The 18,918-nt window shown below is 39.2% G+C and overlaps 1 protein-coding gene across 1 annotated transcript; it reads right to left on the bottom strand.

Moving 5' to 3' along the window:
- Window positions 1–2,061: 2,061 nt before the first annotated feature.
- Window positions 2,062–4,338, bottom strand: LOC116122840 (glyoxylate/hydroxypyruvate reductase HPR3-like). The gene is made up of 2 exons (XM_031408643.1): window positions 3,730–4,338; window positions 2,062–2,745 (listed from the first exon to the last, which is right to left on the bottom strand). Exons 1-2 carry the CDS (start codon window positions 4,213–4,215, stop codon window positions 2,221–2,223), a joined length of 1,011 nt encoding a protein of 336 aa, XP_031264503.1. The 5' UTR covers window positions 4,216–4,338; the 3' UTR covers window positions 2,062–2,220.
- Between the last annotated feature and the right edge of the window lie 14,580 nt (window positions 4,339–18,918).

The raw sequence follows: 18,918 nt of genomic DNA, 5'->3' as shown, positions 1-18,918 counted from the left end.
CAAGGTGGAGATTTGTTGAAAATTTACTTATTAGCAATCCACAAGGAATGGGAATTTAGTAATCCCACTCCTAGTGAAATAAGAATGGAATAATTTGTAATCCAACATCAAGTGGGAATATAAATGAGTTTAGAATTTTTGGGCCTAGGTAAAAAAGGTCAAGTACTATTGTTGTTCATCCCAAAAATTAGTTTCTCTTCTACTCTTATTAATTGTAAAGGGTTCTTACCCTATAGTTGAGAGTTTTTCTGTATTCTTTTTATTTGGGTATTTATATAATTGCCCAAAAAATTGTAATATTCTTCAAGAATAGTGGAGTTTTTTTGCAACGCCACACAACGTAGATGATAATACCAAACCTCGTTAATTCTTGGTATTGTTTATTTTTGCACTTATTGTGGCTATTTATTTATACTCTAGTAGAGTTATTATTATATTTCAATAGCTAGCATTAAAGTTTGTATTTCCGCTGCACAACAATATCTTCATGTGACCGTGCCACCACTAATTATAAATGCATTTTCAAGAACTCATCATTGAGCTGCTTCTAAAAAATTAACCCTCTTCCACCAACATACCGTTGATTGTTCATTTGATTCCAATTTTAATTGAAGGTTGTTAGAGGATTGTATATTTCATCCTCACCAGGAATTCAAAATTGGAAATAATGACACTTACCATATTTGCAAGAATAATACAATTTATTGGGGTTCCTTGCTATTTAGGAAATTCTAAGAGCAGCCTTGTACGCACACTTGCATATCTGTTCTTGAATTTGATTGTGTGCCCATTAATAAATTTGTTGCTGAATGTTGATGTTGATTGATGGTTACCTGAAAATTTCCTCTATGTAGTTGAATTGGCTGTAGAAGGCGTCAAAAGATTCCACTACCTTCTATGCAAAAAGTCAACACAGGAATCCGGTGATTCAACCGGATTCCTCTAGATCGGTTAGTTCTGATCCTTAAGGGATTGGATTTGGCACTAAAGCGCCACCTTTGATCAGCGTTGACCACCAATCAACGTTGGTGCTAGCAACCATTGCCATATCAATTTGTTTTTTAATTTATAAAAAAAAAATATATATATATATATCAATGGATTAAATGTTTATTTAAGTTCAATTTATAATTTGAAAAATTGTGTATGGATATATTTGTCATTTTACATTGAAAAATTGGCTTTAGAAACAATCTGATTTTTAAAAGCTAACCATACTAGTTTTAAATTCCTTTTATAAAACTGATTATTTTCAAGTTCAAACTTAAATCAGTTTTTAAAAGCAATTCCAAAGGCACTATTCCTTCATAGACCACAACCCAGCAGGAACAAATCGATCCAAAGCTGATATTCTATGCAGAGTATCTATCAATAGCGCCGCTGCACAATCTGCAGCACCCTCAGAAAAGGCAGCACTAGCATTGCTGAAAATGCTACCCCGGGTCCTGTCTCCTGCGCTCTCCGAAGTCAATGAGTTCAATGCCAGCTCTGGATTCCCCTATGGCTATGAGCTCCAAACATGGTAGGAGATCCAAAATCTCGGAGGTGGTCGGGATTTAGCCAATGCAAAGGAGAGCACGTATGATTGAGCGCGTCCTATGAGGAAAGACTAAGTGGTTTTAGAAGAATCAGAGGAGTCAAGGAGGCTCCTTATCACGTTCTTGAGAATTAATGAAGGTTTCTTGATTTTCTTTAGAAACCATGGATATTTGTTAAGGCTTTGGAGAAACAAAGTCGCTAGCTATTGTTATCAACTGAATCTTGAACGTTGTGTTTTGCTTTGTTTTCAACTTTGAAAAATCATAATAAAAAAAAATGTAATCTCGTATCAACTGCATGCAGTTGTTCTAAAAATTGTAGTGAATAGCATTTGGATGGACTTCATGTCAGTAGTATTTCTCCTATCAGCAACATTCACGGAATTACAAGCCAATCTGAAACCTTCTGACTAATATGGTTATAATCTTTTCCAAATCCAGTTCGCCCTGTGATGAATGTCAGACCATCAAAGATTGAACCTTCACTATTGTAAGGCGGCCCCCATATAACAAGAGCACAAAATAACAGCAGCTTCGAGTTTTTTATAATTCAAAAACATTACGATACTCAATCAATCAATAAACAGTTGGTTCATTTATAATCTTGAAGTCTTTATTGTTACATTATAAATACAATTTTGTAATCTTGAAAAATAACGTGGGTGAAGAATCAAGAGTGCTTTCACTCAAGCTGGACCTGCGACAGCAGTGGCTTATTTGTGAAAAAAGCCATCAAGTTTCCCAGGATCACTTCCTGCAGAGCTGCAAAAGATTCCGGGGTCAGGACAGCAAGATGTGGTGACAATACAACATTATCTAAAGTAAACAGTTCTTTTGGCACATCAGGATCATTCTCAAACACATCAAGACCTGCTCCACCAAGTTCCCCCTGCACCAAAAACTGCACTAGCTCCTTCTCATCAATAAGAGAACCACGTCCAACATTTATTATTACCCCTTCCTTTCCTAGTGCTGTCATGACATCCTTATTGATCATATGGCGAGTTTCGTCTGTCAACGCACAACAAACAATGAGGACATCACTATTAGTGGCAAGGTCACAGACATTCGCATAAAATGGGTATGAGATAGCTGGATTCTTCTTTCTTGATGTGTAAGCAATGCTGCAACCAAAGGCCACAAGCCTTTTAGCAACTTCAGAGCCTATGCTTCCCAGTCCTACAATCCCAACTCTCTTTCCTCCTAACTGTAATTAACACCATGGCATGTAAGAAAAATGCATAACATACTGAGAAGTATTTGACATCTAATAAAGAAATCTATAATGTTTTCGTCTGACAAAAAGTAAGAAAAGATGGAGAGATGGAAAGTGCAGAGTTAAGTTTGCCAAACCCTCATGCATTTTCCCGACTAATTCTTTAGTGACAGACACTGGTAATCACATCAAGGAAAATCAAGTTACGCACAAGAAGGCTCGAACTAACAAATTAAATGATTGCATAAATCTATTAATTCATTAACTGTATATAGTCCAAAATGACGCTAATACTTACCAAACCACAAGTTGGAAATCAGGATGCTTTACCAAATATTAACTAAATTAGAATTGTCTAAAGCAGTCATTCTAAATTTTCTACTCTTCCAAGGTATTTGACACAAAAAAAAACTCAATGTTAATAAATAAAGATAAAACCAGAGAGAAGAATTAATAACCAATTGTATTTATCAAAGCTTCATTATCTTATAATGCTAATGACTACTAATTCTATGTATCTAGGGCAAAATAGTTGTTGTAACAATAGAAGACGGTGATCCTCTGAAATCATCAAAGGAGGCTTTCAGTGATATCATATTTTCTTAAAACTGTTCCACTAATTACATGTCAATTTTATCATGAGCATCATCTCCAAAACAACATCAAATTCAACCATAATTGATGATCAAGACAACCTACTCAATTTTTCCAAACGATGATGCCCTTAAGCGGGTGCCAGACATTTCTAGGTTATCTCAAAACAATCTCAAAAAATTCAAACGCTAAAAATCCATATTTTTCTAAACGATTGGGTACTAGTCCAACCCTTAGCTAATATAATTTCCATTAAAGCAATCAATATAACAAATTTGTTTGTATATGTCAAAAATAAAAATCAAACTCACCCAATAATCGAATGTACATAATAAAAATCAACTTAGAACAAAAAATGAAAATAAAATAAAAAGACCAAACCTTAGAACCAACTGGATATGTCCCATATTTTGGCCACATCCCGGAGCGACCAAAGCGATCACTGGCTGAGACTCTCCGCAAAACATCAATCAACAAAGCGAGAGCATAATCAGCGACGTCTTCAGAGAAGGCGTGACCAGCGTTAGTGACAATGATGCCACGTCGGCGGCACTCGATGAGGTCAACGTGGTCAATGCCGGCGCTGGTGCCCACAACAATTTGCAAGGAAGGAAGAAGAGAAAGAGTTTGGGAGGTGATTGGAGATGGGCCCACACAGAGGAGGGCGCTAACGGAAGTAGCGTGGCGGGAGAGGAAGGAGTGAATTACGTCGGGCTCAGGCGAGTGGAGGAGAGGGTCAACGAGAGTGAAGTGAGTTTGGAGGCGAGTGCTGAAGGAGAAGTTGAAAATAGAGAGGCGGTGAATTAGAACAACAGGAAGATCTTGTTGGTTTCGGCTTTGGTTTGATTGCGTTTCAGATTCAGACATGCTGGTGTGATGATTTGGGAGAAGAAAAAATGTAACGTCTGCAGGCGAAATGCTTTGATGGTATGTATGTTTGGGGAGAGAAACATTAGGGGTTCCGAAAATAAATTGAAGTTAGTCACTGAGTCGGGGACTCGGGGTTGGCTAATTGTTTAAATTTATGTAAAACTAGATGATTGCATAACAAAGTTGTTTTGACACTATATTTGAGTAAATGACTATTTCCCACCCAAGGTTTGCCTTAATGACAATTTTCCACCCAAAAAATTTCAAAACACCAAATTACCACCCATTAGGAAGTTCCGTTGGTAGTTTTTGTAATGTAAAGGGGTATAATGGTCAAACGACGGGTAAAAGTAAGGGCATTATTATCAAAAAATATTTTAATAAAAAATTAAAATGTGAAATTGAAGTGTAAGGTTGGGGCATTAACAAGTGTCCGTGACAGTTGACATTTGAAGAAAAGGAAACTAAAACACTCATGACCTTTGAAAGAAAAGGAAAAGGAAACTCAACGTTTGCGTGTTCTAGAAGCGGCGACTCTTGGGTTTTTAGTTAACGTCTTCGACTACCTTTCTAGTGACTGTTTACGGTGATCTGGGTAGACTAGCGGTGGAGTAGCAATTGGCGAGTTTAGCGTTCGTGTACATTGTTAACGGTAGGGGTTAAGGGTTATTGACAACGACTTTTACTGGCGAACGTCTTCTAGTGACGAGTTGGTTTTCTGAGTCGCGACTTTTGAAGTATGTAATCGTTGAGGCTGTCAACAATAAGTTTAAGTGTGCGAGTGTTTGAACTTTTGGAGGTAGTCATCTTTGTTTATACTTTTTTTGTTTTTGTTTACTATAGGTTGTGTTGGAAAGAAAAGTTTTTTTCGTTTTGTGGTAATATCTATGTAACTGTGGTAAGGTTGATGATTTGAGTGTTATATTTATTTGTAGGTGGGTCGCGAAACTTATAAAGAAGAGACAATTCGTGTGTGACCAAAGAAGCTTGGCATCCTAGTAATGTGGGTATCTCCTTCTTTGTTTTTTGCAGTACCTTTTTTGAGCATTTGTAATATGTGCATGTATGTCTAAATCAATTCTTTATGTTTATGATTTGAATGTGATCTTGTTGTTATTGTATGTGATTTCACTACTATATAAAAAATCTGACAATGGAAAAAGAGTAATGGAGCATTGGAATTATTGAAAATTGTGAAGTTAGATTTAAATTGTTAAAATTGTGGTTCTGGATGTACTTTGTTGATGCTTAATTTTGACACCAATGATTCGCACGTGCAAAGTGCTAAGCTGGCTTAAAAATTACACGTGAATGGAAAATGCAATAAAGTAAATGGAAGATGATTTTTAAAGTGGTTTGTATACTTAAAGCAAATATTTTATATATTTATGAGGTTACAGGAGGTCGCGTATAGCGAATAGCGAGTAGAGGTACAAGTGACGAATTATTCAGAGAGAATATCAAGTCAGTCTCTTTCTCACAGGTTATCTGTGTTTTGAGAGTAAAAGGTTCATTTTATTCTTATAAGTCATCGTACGAGACAATGCGTATGGAGACTAAGTCATCTTTGCATGTCGCACATTTTTTGACTTTAAGAGCAATGGACGTTCCGGAGATAAAAGCAGTCGAAGGGACAAGGTCACAGCCATCGGGCACCTCGATGGGTCCCGGATGGGCGGTACTATCAGCAGCCACTGTGAACAAAATTCAAAAGGCGGTAGATCAATTTGCGATCAACGTAAATGTCTACCAGCATAGGTCGCACACTGCTCAGGACTCTCCACAGGGAATGGTTGCTATCTTAGAAGCAATTTTCAAATGTAGGGTCACGATACCCTTTCATCCCTTCATCAGGTCGATTCTTGACCACTTCGAGGTTGCACCGTTCCAGTTGACACCAAATGTGTATATGATAGCAGTCGCTATGTATATCGCATGTAGTGAACACAGACTCGGCGAGCCGACAGCTGTGGAGCTTGGCTACGCCTACTATTTGAATAGAAGTAAAGATAAGGATTCATATTACCTCTCAAAACGATCAACAATCGTGAGAGGGATATTTGGTTACCCCATCAATGTTGGGGCTTACAAAACCAAATATTTCTTCTTTGAATATGATGGTGTTTGTAAATTTAGAGAGCCAAGTAGGTTTTCCCTTTAATTTCCAAATTGTTTATCCCTTTTCTTTATCCTTTCCTTAATAAGTAAGGCTAATGCACTCTTCGCTTTCTTGCAGGAAATAAGACGACCAGGTTATTGGCTCTAGCAGACTTTAGCCGCATCGAAGCATTCGGTCTACTGCTTGACCAAAGTCGCGACGCGAAGCTACTCGTGACCACTGCCAACTTACAAAAATACGGTTTCTTTAGCCCCAAAGCATCCTTGGAAGCTCTAATTCATAAGTACCTTCCTATGTAGGAGAACTCTATCTTTATTAAAAAATTTCCTTTGTTGACACACTTTCTTGTCGTGCAGCGACCATGCCACCAAGGGTTCCAAAGACATCGAGAAGAACTGGGGGATTCATATTTCCTAGGATTGACTCTATTGAACCGATTGGAGTGACCTTTAGCGATGTCCCCACGAAAGGGATATTGATCGATGCTGAAAGGCAACCAACCACGAAGCGACGCGAAGAAGCTCCCCAGCCTACAGCCGCTTGTGCTATGAAAAAGAAGACCGTGGGCCAAAAGACCAGGAAGACAAAGCAACTACCCACCGAGGAGGAGTCGGAGTCTGAACCAGAAGACCTCGAGGTATTGTCAGAGAGAACTCGGTCCTACCAAGTCTTGCGCTTGGGGATGCCCTCGAGGGACACCCTCATCACTTCGGCTGCCCCCAAGAGTTCGCACAGGGGAGAGGGACTAACCACAGCCACCCAGAGGAGAGCGGGCAAACAATGAGCTGAAGAGGTGCTTGCCTCCTCGAGGCTAGACCCATCAGTGTTGGATTCATTGGGGCAATTTCCGGAACACTTGCAGCCGGTGGTATACACCCTACTAGAATGTCAATTTGCTGCAGCCTTTGATGAGTTCGTGGCTTCTCGACCCTTTGACTTGGTAGCCACTACGCTCCAGTTGCTAAGTCAGGTAAAGCTGCTAGTTCTCTTCGAGAACTTTTCAATACCAACCAGTCTCTTAGCTTTTTAAGATCTTGAAAAAAAAAAAAAAAACTAACTCTTGGCTTTTTTCTCATGCAGTCTTTCCTTGCGCTGACCATGGCCCAACATAAGAGCGACATGGACTCTACCAACAAACTCCACGAGCTGAAGGAGGAGAATACAAAGCTAATGTAGGATCTTGCGATCGTAGATGCAGAAGCAAAAGTGGCTCGTATCCAGGTGGATCAGTACCTGACCGAAAAAGATGCTTGCCTTTGGCTGCGCCAAGCTTGGCCTTCAACATGTGCTTAATAGTCTTGTTGACAGCTTCAGCCTGACCATTGGCTTGCAATCTTGCTACTGAGACGAATTTCTTATGAATCCTTAGCTCGTCACAAAATTGCTTGAATTCCTCTTTTTTGAACTACTTCCCATTATCTGAGATGAGTGTATAAAGAATCCCATAGCAGCACACTATATTCTTGAAGACGAAGTCTTTGAGCTTTTTTGTAGTGATCACAGCCAAAGGCTCTGCTTTGACCCACTTAGTGAAATAATTCATTGTGACCACTGTGTATTTGACGCCCCCTTTACCGGTTGGCATAGGCCCGATGAGATCAATTCCTCACTTAGAAATGGCCAAGGACTGGTCATTGTATTTAGTTGGTGGGAAGGATCTTGCAAGATGTTCACAAATCTTTAGCACTTGGCACACTTCTTCACAAAGTTGAAAGTATCCTCGTGAAGTAGGGACCAATAATATCCCTGACGGACAATCTTATTGGCGAGAGATCGTGCAGCAGTGTGATTACCGCAGATCCCTCCATGTACCTCTCTCATGATGTAGTCTGTTTCATCGTCGGTTACACATCAAAGGAGGGGAGTGCTAAACCCTCGCTTATACAATTGATCCCCGATAAGTGTGTAACAAGCAGCTCTAGTTCGCAAGAGTCTCGCCTTAGTCTTACCGTTGGGTAGAGTCTCATCTTGGGAATACTGAATGATCAAAGTTATCCAGGAAGTAGATTTGGTTGCAACTACGGTTTGCTCAGGTGAGCTGATGTTGGGAACCTCGATGTACCGAATTGGAATACTGTTCGGAGCATCAGAATCCAACGATGCGGCTATTTTTCCTAAAGCATCCACGACAGAGTTACTGTCTCTCAGGATTTGCTTGATCGTATAATGTTTGAAAGGCTCGAGTGCGGCCTTGGATTTTTTCAGACAATTGATCATGTTTTGTTCTTTGGTTTGACATTCTCCCAAAATCTGATTGACAACTAGTTAGGAGTCACTATTGATGTCGATTACACCCATTTCTCTTGCTAGCCGCAAGCCAGCAAACAGTGCTTCATATTCAACCTCATTATTCGTAGCTTTGAACCCAAACCTAAGGATTCTATGAATACGGGTCCCTTCGGGACTGGGGAGAAGAAGACCAGCTCCTGCTCTTCTTCTATTCAAAGATCTATCAACATAGAGGCTCTAGGTTATAAGTTCCGAATATTTTGTTGGACAACCCCGTTGGCTGACTGTTTGAGCTCTCGATCTGTCTAGTAAGGGAACTCCGAAATAAAATCAGCAACAGCCTGCCCTTTGACTGTTGTCTTTGGTTTGTAATGCAGATCGAAATGATTCAATTCCATAGCCCACTTGAGCAACTTACCCGAAGCCTCTAGCTTCTGAAGAACTTGTTTGAGTGGATAGTTGGTGAAAACATGGACGGTGTGAGCATGGAAATAAGGTCGCAGCTTTTTGGAAGCGATCAGCAGGGCATAAGCCAATTGTTCCATCTCTAGATACCGCATTTCAATGTCTAGTAGTCGCTTGCTCATATAATATATCGGCCACTGAACCCACTCTCTTCCCAAATGAGAGCTGCTCTGACTACATACTAAGAGACAGACAGGTAGAAAAATAAGATTTCCTTGGGAAGATGCTTATACAGAAGAGATGGCTTTCCCAAATGCTCTTTTGTACTCTAGAAGACTTGCTCACATTCCAAAGTCCATTCAAAGTTCTTGTTGACCCTTAGTATATTGAAGAACGGCAAGCAAAAATCTGTTGCTCATTCTCCCATTCAAGCTCTGAACTTGCTTTTGATTGGCGAGACTTTTCATATCTAAGAGAGCTTGGATCTTTTCGGGGTTGATTTCAATTCCCCGATGGTTAACCATATATCCCAAGAATCTTCCTAAGGATACTCCAAATGAACACTTGAGAGGATTAAGTTTCATTCTATATCTTCGGAGTACGTCGAACATCTCTGCGAGATTGGCTATGTGATTTGAAGTGACGCATGACTTGATAAGCATGTCATCAACATAGACTTCCATTGTTTTCCTGATCTACTCGGAAAACATGCAGTTAACCAGACGCTGGTAGATTACCCCAACATTTTCCAGACTGAAGGGCATGACCTTGTAACAGTACAATCCTTGATCTGTAATGAACAAGGTATGCTATTCTTCAGGCATGTACATCGGGATCTGATTATACCCCGAATAGGTATCCATGAAGCTTAATAGCTTGTGCCTAGAGGTGGCGTCGACAAGCTGATCAATTCTGGGTAGAGGGAAATTATCCTTTAGACAGGCTTTGTTGAGATCAGAGAAATCAACGTAAGTTCGCCACTTACCATTGGGTTTCTTCACCAAAATATGATTGGCGACCCAACTTGGGTAATGAGCCTCCCAAATGAACCCTTTTGAGGGGAGCTTACCCACCTCAACTTTCAGAGCAGCATATCGCTCTAAGTCCATGAACCCGACCATGTCAGCATGAGTCCATGCAAAAACATCAATATTCTGTATGAGGAAACTCGTTAGGTTAGCAACGAGCTATGGGCTGAAATTGCTTCCGATCCTCAACACCTAAGTCGGTTCATTTTGGTCAACCAATACCATTGATAGAGTCTCAACAGATCCACTGTAGGAATACTCCTATTGAACATGAGGATCTATACTATCTTCCACTGCACCCGGCTGTGGTTTGATTCTGTTGATCGTCATAGCCTACTCGAGAATGCCTATTGGCCTCCCTTTCCCTTTGCATGTCATCTGTACTGCCCTTGCATAGTAGTCGCGAGATTCACTTTGAGAGCCTTTGACTTTTCCACACCCTATCGGAGTGGGAAACTTCATCTTCAGATGATAGATGGAGGTGACGGCTTTGAAGTTTCATAGTAGAGGTCGTAAAAAAATGCCGCTGAAAGTGGATGGATAGTCTACTACCGAAAACTCTGTCATTTTGGTCACCTTGTGGGTATCACCCAGGGTGACAAAGAGTGTGATCGTTTCCTTGGGAATCAGATGGTCCTTAGTAAAATCATAGAGAGGGATAGAGGCAGGCTTCAAATCTACATCGTTCAGTTGCATTTCCTTAAAAGCTCACTAAAATAGGATATTCACAACGTTACCATTATCCACCAGCATCCTGTGGACTTCGCACCGACCTATTTCATGTGCAATAATGAGTGCATCATCATAGGGGTGATGAAATCGCACTGCGTCTTTCTCTGATAATATAATCTCTTCTTCTCTATGCACCTTAGCAGGTCGCAGCGCCATGCTTATCATGTAAGTAATTGATCTACCATACGCAGTGGAAAACAAAAATTCAATCAGTAAATCAATTACCTTTCTTTGCCTAGATCTGAGTATAGATTATACCGTTTACATGTTTATAAACAAAATCTGTATAAAGTAAATCTATTTAAGGATTAGAATACTTACGTACGTTTGAAGGCTCCTTCGAATATCTCTGATTTTGGACAAGAACACTGTTCACTGTTACTGTTCACCGTCTACTGTTCACGTGATTTTTCACCAATCGATCCAAAGTAGGATCGTACTCACGGAATTCCACATGAAGATAATCCGTAGAACCCTTGATTATTTTGCTAGAACAATCAAGGGCTTCAAGAATAAAGAAAGAAGAACAAGAAAAGTTTTCTTCTTGAGAGAGAGAGAGAAAGAGATAGGGTGGCTAGGGTTTTAATTGAATGAATAATTCTCTTAATGTTTTAATTTTAAGTTTTAAAACCCTATTCCACTAAGGAATAGCCATGGGCTCCAACCCTAGTTCACCCTTGCAACCAAACTCACCCTTTATGGTATTTTAATTAATTAATTATTATTATAATTAATATATAATAATATATTAACATTTAATTAATAATAATAATAATTCATTTAAATATATGCATAGATATATATTTAAATATAATCTCACTAATTTAATTTTAATATTAAAATTAAATACAGGCAACAACCTCAACAAATTTAATTGTACTGTGAGATTACCAAAATAACATTTCATCCTAAAAGACGAAAATACCCTTCTCATAAATTTATTCTTAAATTATCTTCTAAGTGTGTGACCCGTAGGCTTCTCATTATATCGGTAGTGTGTAGAATCACGATTAACACCAATTAATCATCTCACTACATACAGACCAAGATTGGCCCCTAGCAAGACATCATGGCCACCCAATAGATTTGGATTCAGCGAAACCGCAACCTATGAATGATACGGTTACCGAGCAATCAAATCCTTTTATCAACTGTTATCTCATCGAGACTGAGGTACAGAAATAATGTCAACCTCAGATATCCTCGACATGTTTGTATCAGTTACTGGACCAATGACAGGAATATTAAATTGGATTGAGCATAAACTTAATCCCACTGTGGCCACAGATTTAGTGTCATTGCCATTTATTGAATTATCCAGTGAGATAACTTCTCCCATACCCAGGAGTGATGAATCCTTTGTTGATCCACCATAGTCTCGATACACTTCTCAATGTAGCCAATCACTACCGTATTGATAGCTCTGAATAGAACTACGTTGGACTAGTGTCAAACTACACCAATTGGTGAACAAGACGTTTCGGTGATCTCAAGTCTAAGGATCACATGCACCACCATCTGTTAGAGGATTTATTCCATAGACATTGAGGTTACCATCCATATGGAATCCTCTGGTGGGACTGTCCAGTGAACTTGCCTCTAGCAAGCACCCATGCGTTGTACCAGGTTGTCGGCAAACAACCTTGACAAGTGAGATCAATCACTGCCTTTCGACAGGGTCATTCAACACTATGATAGCCTTACCGTATTATCTGTGTCCTTGGTCAAAATAATACTGGGGCTACGAATGTTTCTAGAATGGCCACCATATGTGATCATATGGTTCTCACTATCAAGATTTGAAACACTTGATAACCTCATCACGGTTCTACCATCCTAAGGACATATATCATTACATACATGATATAGAAGATTATGCCTTTTCTTGATCAATAAACATTTTATTACATAATCAATTTTACAATAATTGATTGGCTCTAGGACACCTACTCTAACACATCACACTCACAGGGTCATGACGAGCTTCCCAAGCATATATTTCCTCAGCATCTCAAGAATTCCTCGCGAGGTGTGGTCCTCCAAATATGATCCCAACAAGATGGAGACCTTTGCGACCACGGCGCTTCTTCCCCTCGCCTCTCTGATCCTTTTCCCGAATAGGAGTTGGACCATCAACATACTCCTTGAAGTGCCCTTTTTTGATGAGGTCTTCAATTGCTTGCTTGATAGCCCAACGCTCATTGGTATGGTGCCAATTGTCCCAATGATAACGGCAATATTTCTTGCTGTTTCTTGATGTGGGGGGATTATTCATGGGCTTTGGCTCTCCGAGTAGACTAGCTTCTTCTGACTTGTCCATAATAGCTGATACCGATACATTCAATGTAGTATACTGATTCTTGTCATTACTGCGATAGGGAACTTGGGCCTAAGATTTCTTGGGCTCAAACTACTGCTTCTTTCCTTTTCGCTGATCGTCATTGGCCCATCTGGGATTAACTCTCCTACTATTCTCCCTCCGACCTTCTTCCCCCTGACTAGGGGCACTGGTCGAAGGACCGAGGTCGTGGTGATTTAGGGCAGCCACAAAATTCTCGATTAAGAGGTACTTCTCAGTAAGATTATAGAAACGGGTGAGGGAAATGTCGTCCTCAGATTATAGCTTTTTCCATAGGTTGGTTTGCAGATGAACCCCTGCAATAATGAGAGTCCGAACTGACTCTTTGGGTGCATTAGCCACCTTATACAGCTCCTTATGGAACCTATCATATAGGACTGGAGGGACTCATTTCTCTTCTGTCGTATGTTGCTCAGGTAGCACAGCAGCATTGAGAACTTCCTATTAGCCTAGAAGTGTCTCAAGAATAATGAATTCATCTGCTGCCACGAGTTAATAGATCTTGACGGGAGCGATCTAAACTAGCGCTTGGCATGGATTGTCATAGTGTAATGACTGCTTTATACGAGGATACTTGTAGAAATATATCAAGTAGAATATATGTATAGTAGCAAAAGTAAATGGGCCCAAAATTTTCTTTTATTACATATAAACATTATTTATACAAAATATAGTATCATTTACAAAATGGTATTAAAACAGTGGACAGTGTAGCTATTGCTCTTCGCTTGCCGATGCCCATCCAACCACGTTCTCACCTAGATCCTGCAACCACAAAGAAAAACAACGGGGTGAGCACGAAATAATGCTTAGTAAGTAAATCTTCTACACGACTGTCCCCGTAACTCTCTCTAATTCTTTCCTTACAGTTCTCATCTTTCACACAGCTCTCTTTACTTAACTGCTGCTATATGTCACGGCCTCATCTTACCGGAGGCATGGATGGGTGGAGTTCACACAGCACCATCCCACTCTTCGTGACTTTTGGGTGGAGATCACAAAGCACCAACCCATTTGAGTAACTACCGGGTGGAGATCACAAAGCACCAACTTGCTTTTCATAACTTTTGGGTGGAGATCACAAAGCACCAACCCGTTTGAGTAACTACTGGTTAGAGATCACAAAGCACCAACCTGTTCTTAGTGCTCTTCTCATTCTCTCTACTCTTGGAGTAGTTCATTCACACAGTTCTCTACTCTTTCTCAAACTAGATTCATAGTGTAGCTTAATGCTTAGAGTAGGTTAGTCACAAAGTTCTCTACTCTTTCTCAAACTACTTCTCAAATGCACAATTAATGCATATGGATGGTTCATATTCATTAATGCACTTAAGAAATGCCAATATGCAATGTTGCAAAAAATTAAGGTTCACAACTCATGCTCATACTTCTCTTAAGCATTTCATCAAACAACTAGTGTGCATACCTACACTCCACTTTATTTATAAGTCTATCCCTCTCTTGAACCATCCAAAATGGAAGAAAACTCCCTCACCAAGCTATAATTCCTGCCAGAACTTAACATTTCCAAAGAGATTTCTCAATCTCCTCCAATTTCATCACAAACTACATTCTGATCACACATCACACTTCTCAATTGAAGTGTATTTAACAACCAAAAAATAACTACTCATCTCAACCCAAGTTCTCAATAACATAACATATATCATGCATAAATAAATCTCTACTTAAAGGATTTCTCAAATATCAACTTGGATTGGGATTTACTTACCTTGTGATAGTGTGATTCCACTAACACTTCTCTTTTCCTTAGTAACTTATCCCTTCTCCACAACTTTAAACAATAAAATCATAAGACTTCAATGTACAAATATATGCAAAACTTCACATCTAAAGCAAGAATCCTTACCTTAGGATGCCTTAGATTAATTCTCTACCAAAATCCAACTAAAAACCCTCAAAAATCCTTGAAAGCTTGAATTAAGAATTGAGAGGAAATGGAGAATGGAAGAGGCGGTGGAAGAAGAATGAATGAATGAATGGTTTACTGAACTTAACCCCTTTTTAGCTCAAATTATCTTCATTCATTCGCATTTTACCCTTACTCTTTCTTAGGAATTTCACTTTTGCCCTTTGAATTCTTTGCAAATGCACCCCCATTTAAACTATTTTCCATGTAATTTCCTTGCATTTCACTCCCCACTTTTCCTGCTAATTAGGGGTAGAATGGTCATTTTGCCCCAAAGGAAGAATTCTCTAGAAACTCAATACACATTTTGTCAAGCCCTTCGCCGCGGTGAAGAATCTTTCTTCGCCCCGGTGAAAACTTACAAAACCTACACCGTTGGTTGCAGGACTTCATCGCCACGGCGAAGCTTCTTCTTCGCCCTGGCAAAGTCTATAAAACAAAAATTCGCCAAGTCTTTACACATTTCAGGGCAACCACTCAACCAACTCACAATATCCATTCAACCAAGGACCAACCAAACAATATTAACAATATAACAACTCAATTAAGAGGCAAACAATAAAGATTCAAGCAATGCAACATAAATTAGCTACATACCTCAAGTGGGGCGTTACACAGAATCACTGCCAGACAACGACATTTGGCCAAGCTAGAAACTTGGTGAAGCTCCATGAGGTCGTTAAACTCATAAAGGTGATCATGCGGATCAGAATTCCCATTGAATGCTCGCATGTCGGGTATTTCAAACCTTGACGGGAGAGGAGCAGTTAACATTGCTGGAGAAAAGGGGATGCTTCAGCGGTTCATCCACGCTCATTCTGTTGAGCTCTAAGCTGATCCAGAGCTCGCTGTAACTCCTTAATCAGAGGAAGCAGAGCTATCCCGGGATCGTTTTCTGCAACGTGAGTTTGACCCTCATGATTGCAGTTAAGGAAATACCGTAGGTAGGACTCTTCCTCAATTTGGCCAAAGCCTGGAGGGAGCCATGTGTAGGAATTAAATTTCCAAGGGAGCTATCCCGACCTCCACGGTGGTTAGAACCGACCCGTGTATGGTGGGCATTTCCTTCACGGTGATGAAAAAAACCTTCTTGCCTTGCACTCTTTCAGCGGTGCCCATGCGATGTAGCGTGAGACGGCTCATGATGTGACATATCACCAAGTCGTAGAGCTAAAAGTATTCTTCCCACTTCATGATTGGCATTTGCTAGTCCTTTGGAGCCCTTTGGCCCATTATCTGTCACCTACTTTCCCTTGTCTTTGCGCGTTGTAATGCGTGCGACATGGGCTTTCACCCATTTTTATGCTTTAGCACAACCTACAAGTGTCTTTAGTAGCAGCACCGCCTTATCGGAATCAGGTGGTATGACCTGATCCAAATGGTCTAGCCTTCGGCTAACGTTTTAAAAGTATTGTTAAACCTCTACTCCTCATAGCTGGATCGAGCTGCGAGCTCGAGGGAAAATCCATCGTGGTATTCTGCAGAATGGGAGGTACTTTAGAAGAAGTATCGTCCTACACCCGGGGGATCTCCTCGGGGTTGGGACTAGTTCGCTCGGTTACGAAACCACGAGCCATTTGTCAGCAAGTAGAGCTGATTGATCAGAGATTCTTGATGAAGAGTGGATACTAAATCACACCCTCCTTCTTGCGCCAAACTGTTGATGCTTAATTTTGACACCAACGATTCACATGTGCAAAGTGCTAAGATGGCTTAGAAATTACACGTGAATGAAAACGCAATAAAGTAAATGGAAGATGATTTTTAAAGTGGTTCGAATGCTTAAAGCGAATCCTACGTCCACTGTTCTTTTATATATTTATGAGGTTACAAGAGGTCACGTATAGCGAATAGTGAGTAGAGGTATAAGTGACTGATTATTCAGAGAGAATATCAAGTGAGTCTCTTTCTCGCAAGTTATCTATGTTTTGAGAGTAAAAGGTTACAATCAGAATGTGGGTTATTTTATCAGAGTCCCGAAAATGAGAAGGGAAGCCTTCTATTTATAGTAGAAGGTTTCAGGGTAATGATTACAAGTATGCACGTGAGTAGGTGTAGTACAATTCCTACCACACTTCCCATTGGCTTATTACACGACATATATCCTCAAATCGCGCAGAGCTTAGAGAGGTGGGCGACTCCCATCCACTCGTAAACAAAGCCTGAGTCTACCCAGTTGATGACAGCTATACTCTTTTTATCTTTTGATGATGTGGCTACTCCGGGACGGCATAAAACCTTCCTGAACTCTGATTGATACTGGCTGACGTAAGCTCGCATCAGCTAAAATTTTTTAGGGATAACATACTTGAAAATTAGTGTTGAGAATAGGTTTTCATGAGAGTTTAAGGAAGGCGTTCTTAGAGTAATAAACGGTTTTTTATGGAAGAAATTTTGTCCCCATCTTTCAATACTCCAAACCAAAGTGAAGGATTTTTATGAATTCTCATAAGCATTACCCAAAAAAATCAACTTAGTGTTTATTAAAGTCTTTAGCGTGTGTGGATTTTTGAAGGCTGACTAGTCACGTGTACTAGAATAAATTATGCTGCTTTAGCTTGTATTAAGTTCCAAGTTCTAAAGCTGATTTACTGCACTTTTAGTAGGCTTAGCTTGTTTAGGATTGTTTATATGTAAAGCCTTTTTTTTTTTTTTTTTAATTTAAGTATTTTAACATTTTACAAAAAATCATTTAAATAAAAGAAATTCATATAAAAGAACCGAACAAAAAAGAAAAAGAGGAGGGTGTTGTCTGTTTCAATAATCTTATTGGGTTACAGTAAGACCACTATGTGTTATTATTAACTAATGAAACAAAATACACCAATTCTTGTAAGCATGTCTTAGAAAAATTAGTTTATTGCAATGAAAATATTTTAGTCAACAGTAAATTCTGGCATTTGCTTTTGACATTTCTCTTTCATCTGTATTTATATGCCCCAAGGCCCCCAACACAAAAGAAGGTGTTGACTGAGATTAAGCTTAGGCTTAAGTTTGGTTTGGTTAATTTTGGGTGTCTCATGTTTCAATTTTGTCTTCACGTTTTAACATGGTTGTAATGTTTCAATTTCCTATAGGATTGCATTTTACTCTTGTTTTGTTGTATTGTTGATATTCAACTCTTTTATGAGCCTGGGAAATTTGTAGTGATTCTTCCATATGTATGTGAATGAATTCTAAGTAATAGTGTTCACTGCTAGTTGCATGATATTGCTGAAATTTTAAATAATGGTTTGCAATTGAATTTCTTTATTTTGCAACTGTATAGGCAATATACATAGATAATATAATTTTTCTTTTGATGGTATATCAATTTGCTCTATCTTAAATGCAAGTAGTACTGTTATTTCATACAAAATATTTGTTTGTGGACATTTTGAGGTGGTAAGAAGTGAAAAATGCTTGTTTTTTACTGGTTTTTGTTGGAATTTTTTTTCTGTAAAATTGGTCTATTATTTGTATAATGTATGTATTATAAGTTCGTGGACATTCTAAGGTAAATTTGAGTTGGTAAAGAGTGAAAAGTGGCTTGTTTTTTACTTGCTTTTGTTGGAATTTTTTTCTTCTATAAAGCTGGTTAATTATTTGTATACTATATGTATTATAAGTTTGTGGACATTTTCAGAGGAAGTTATTGAGTTACTTTGTTTCAAGTCATAACTCTTGGAGATCATCAAAGGTTTGAAGTACAAGAACTCAGGAAGCACTAGAATCAAAGCCTCGTGTTTTAGGTCACCAGGACAGATCATATACTAGTCATATTTTTGCTCTATGTATATATCACTGATCATAGATTTATGACCAGAATTAAAGCCTTATGTTTTTGCTCTATGGAGATTGAATTGGCTTTAATATTTTTGAATGAGAATTGTGACAATGACAATTTATTGGCTTTCAT

Source organism: Pistacia vera, unplaced genomic scaffold (assembly GCF_008641045.1).
Source record: "Pistacia vera cultivar Batoury unplaced genomic scaffold, PisVer_v2 Contig1025, whole genome shotgun sequence".
NCBI lineage: Eukaryota > Viridiplantae > Streptophyta > Magnoliopsida > Sapindales > Anacardiaceae > Pistacia > Pistacia vera.
This window is presented reverse-complemented; position numbering and strand designations above follow the sequence as displayed.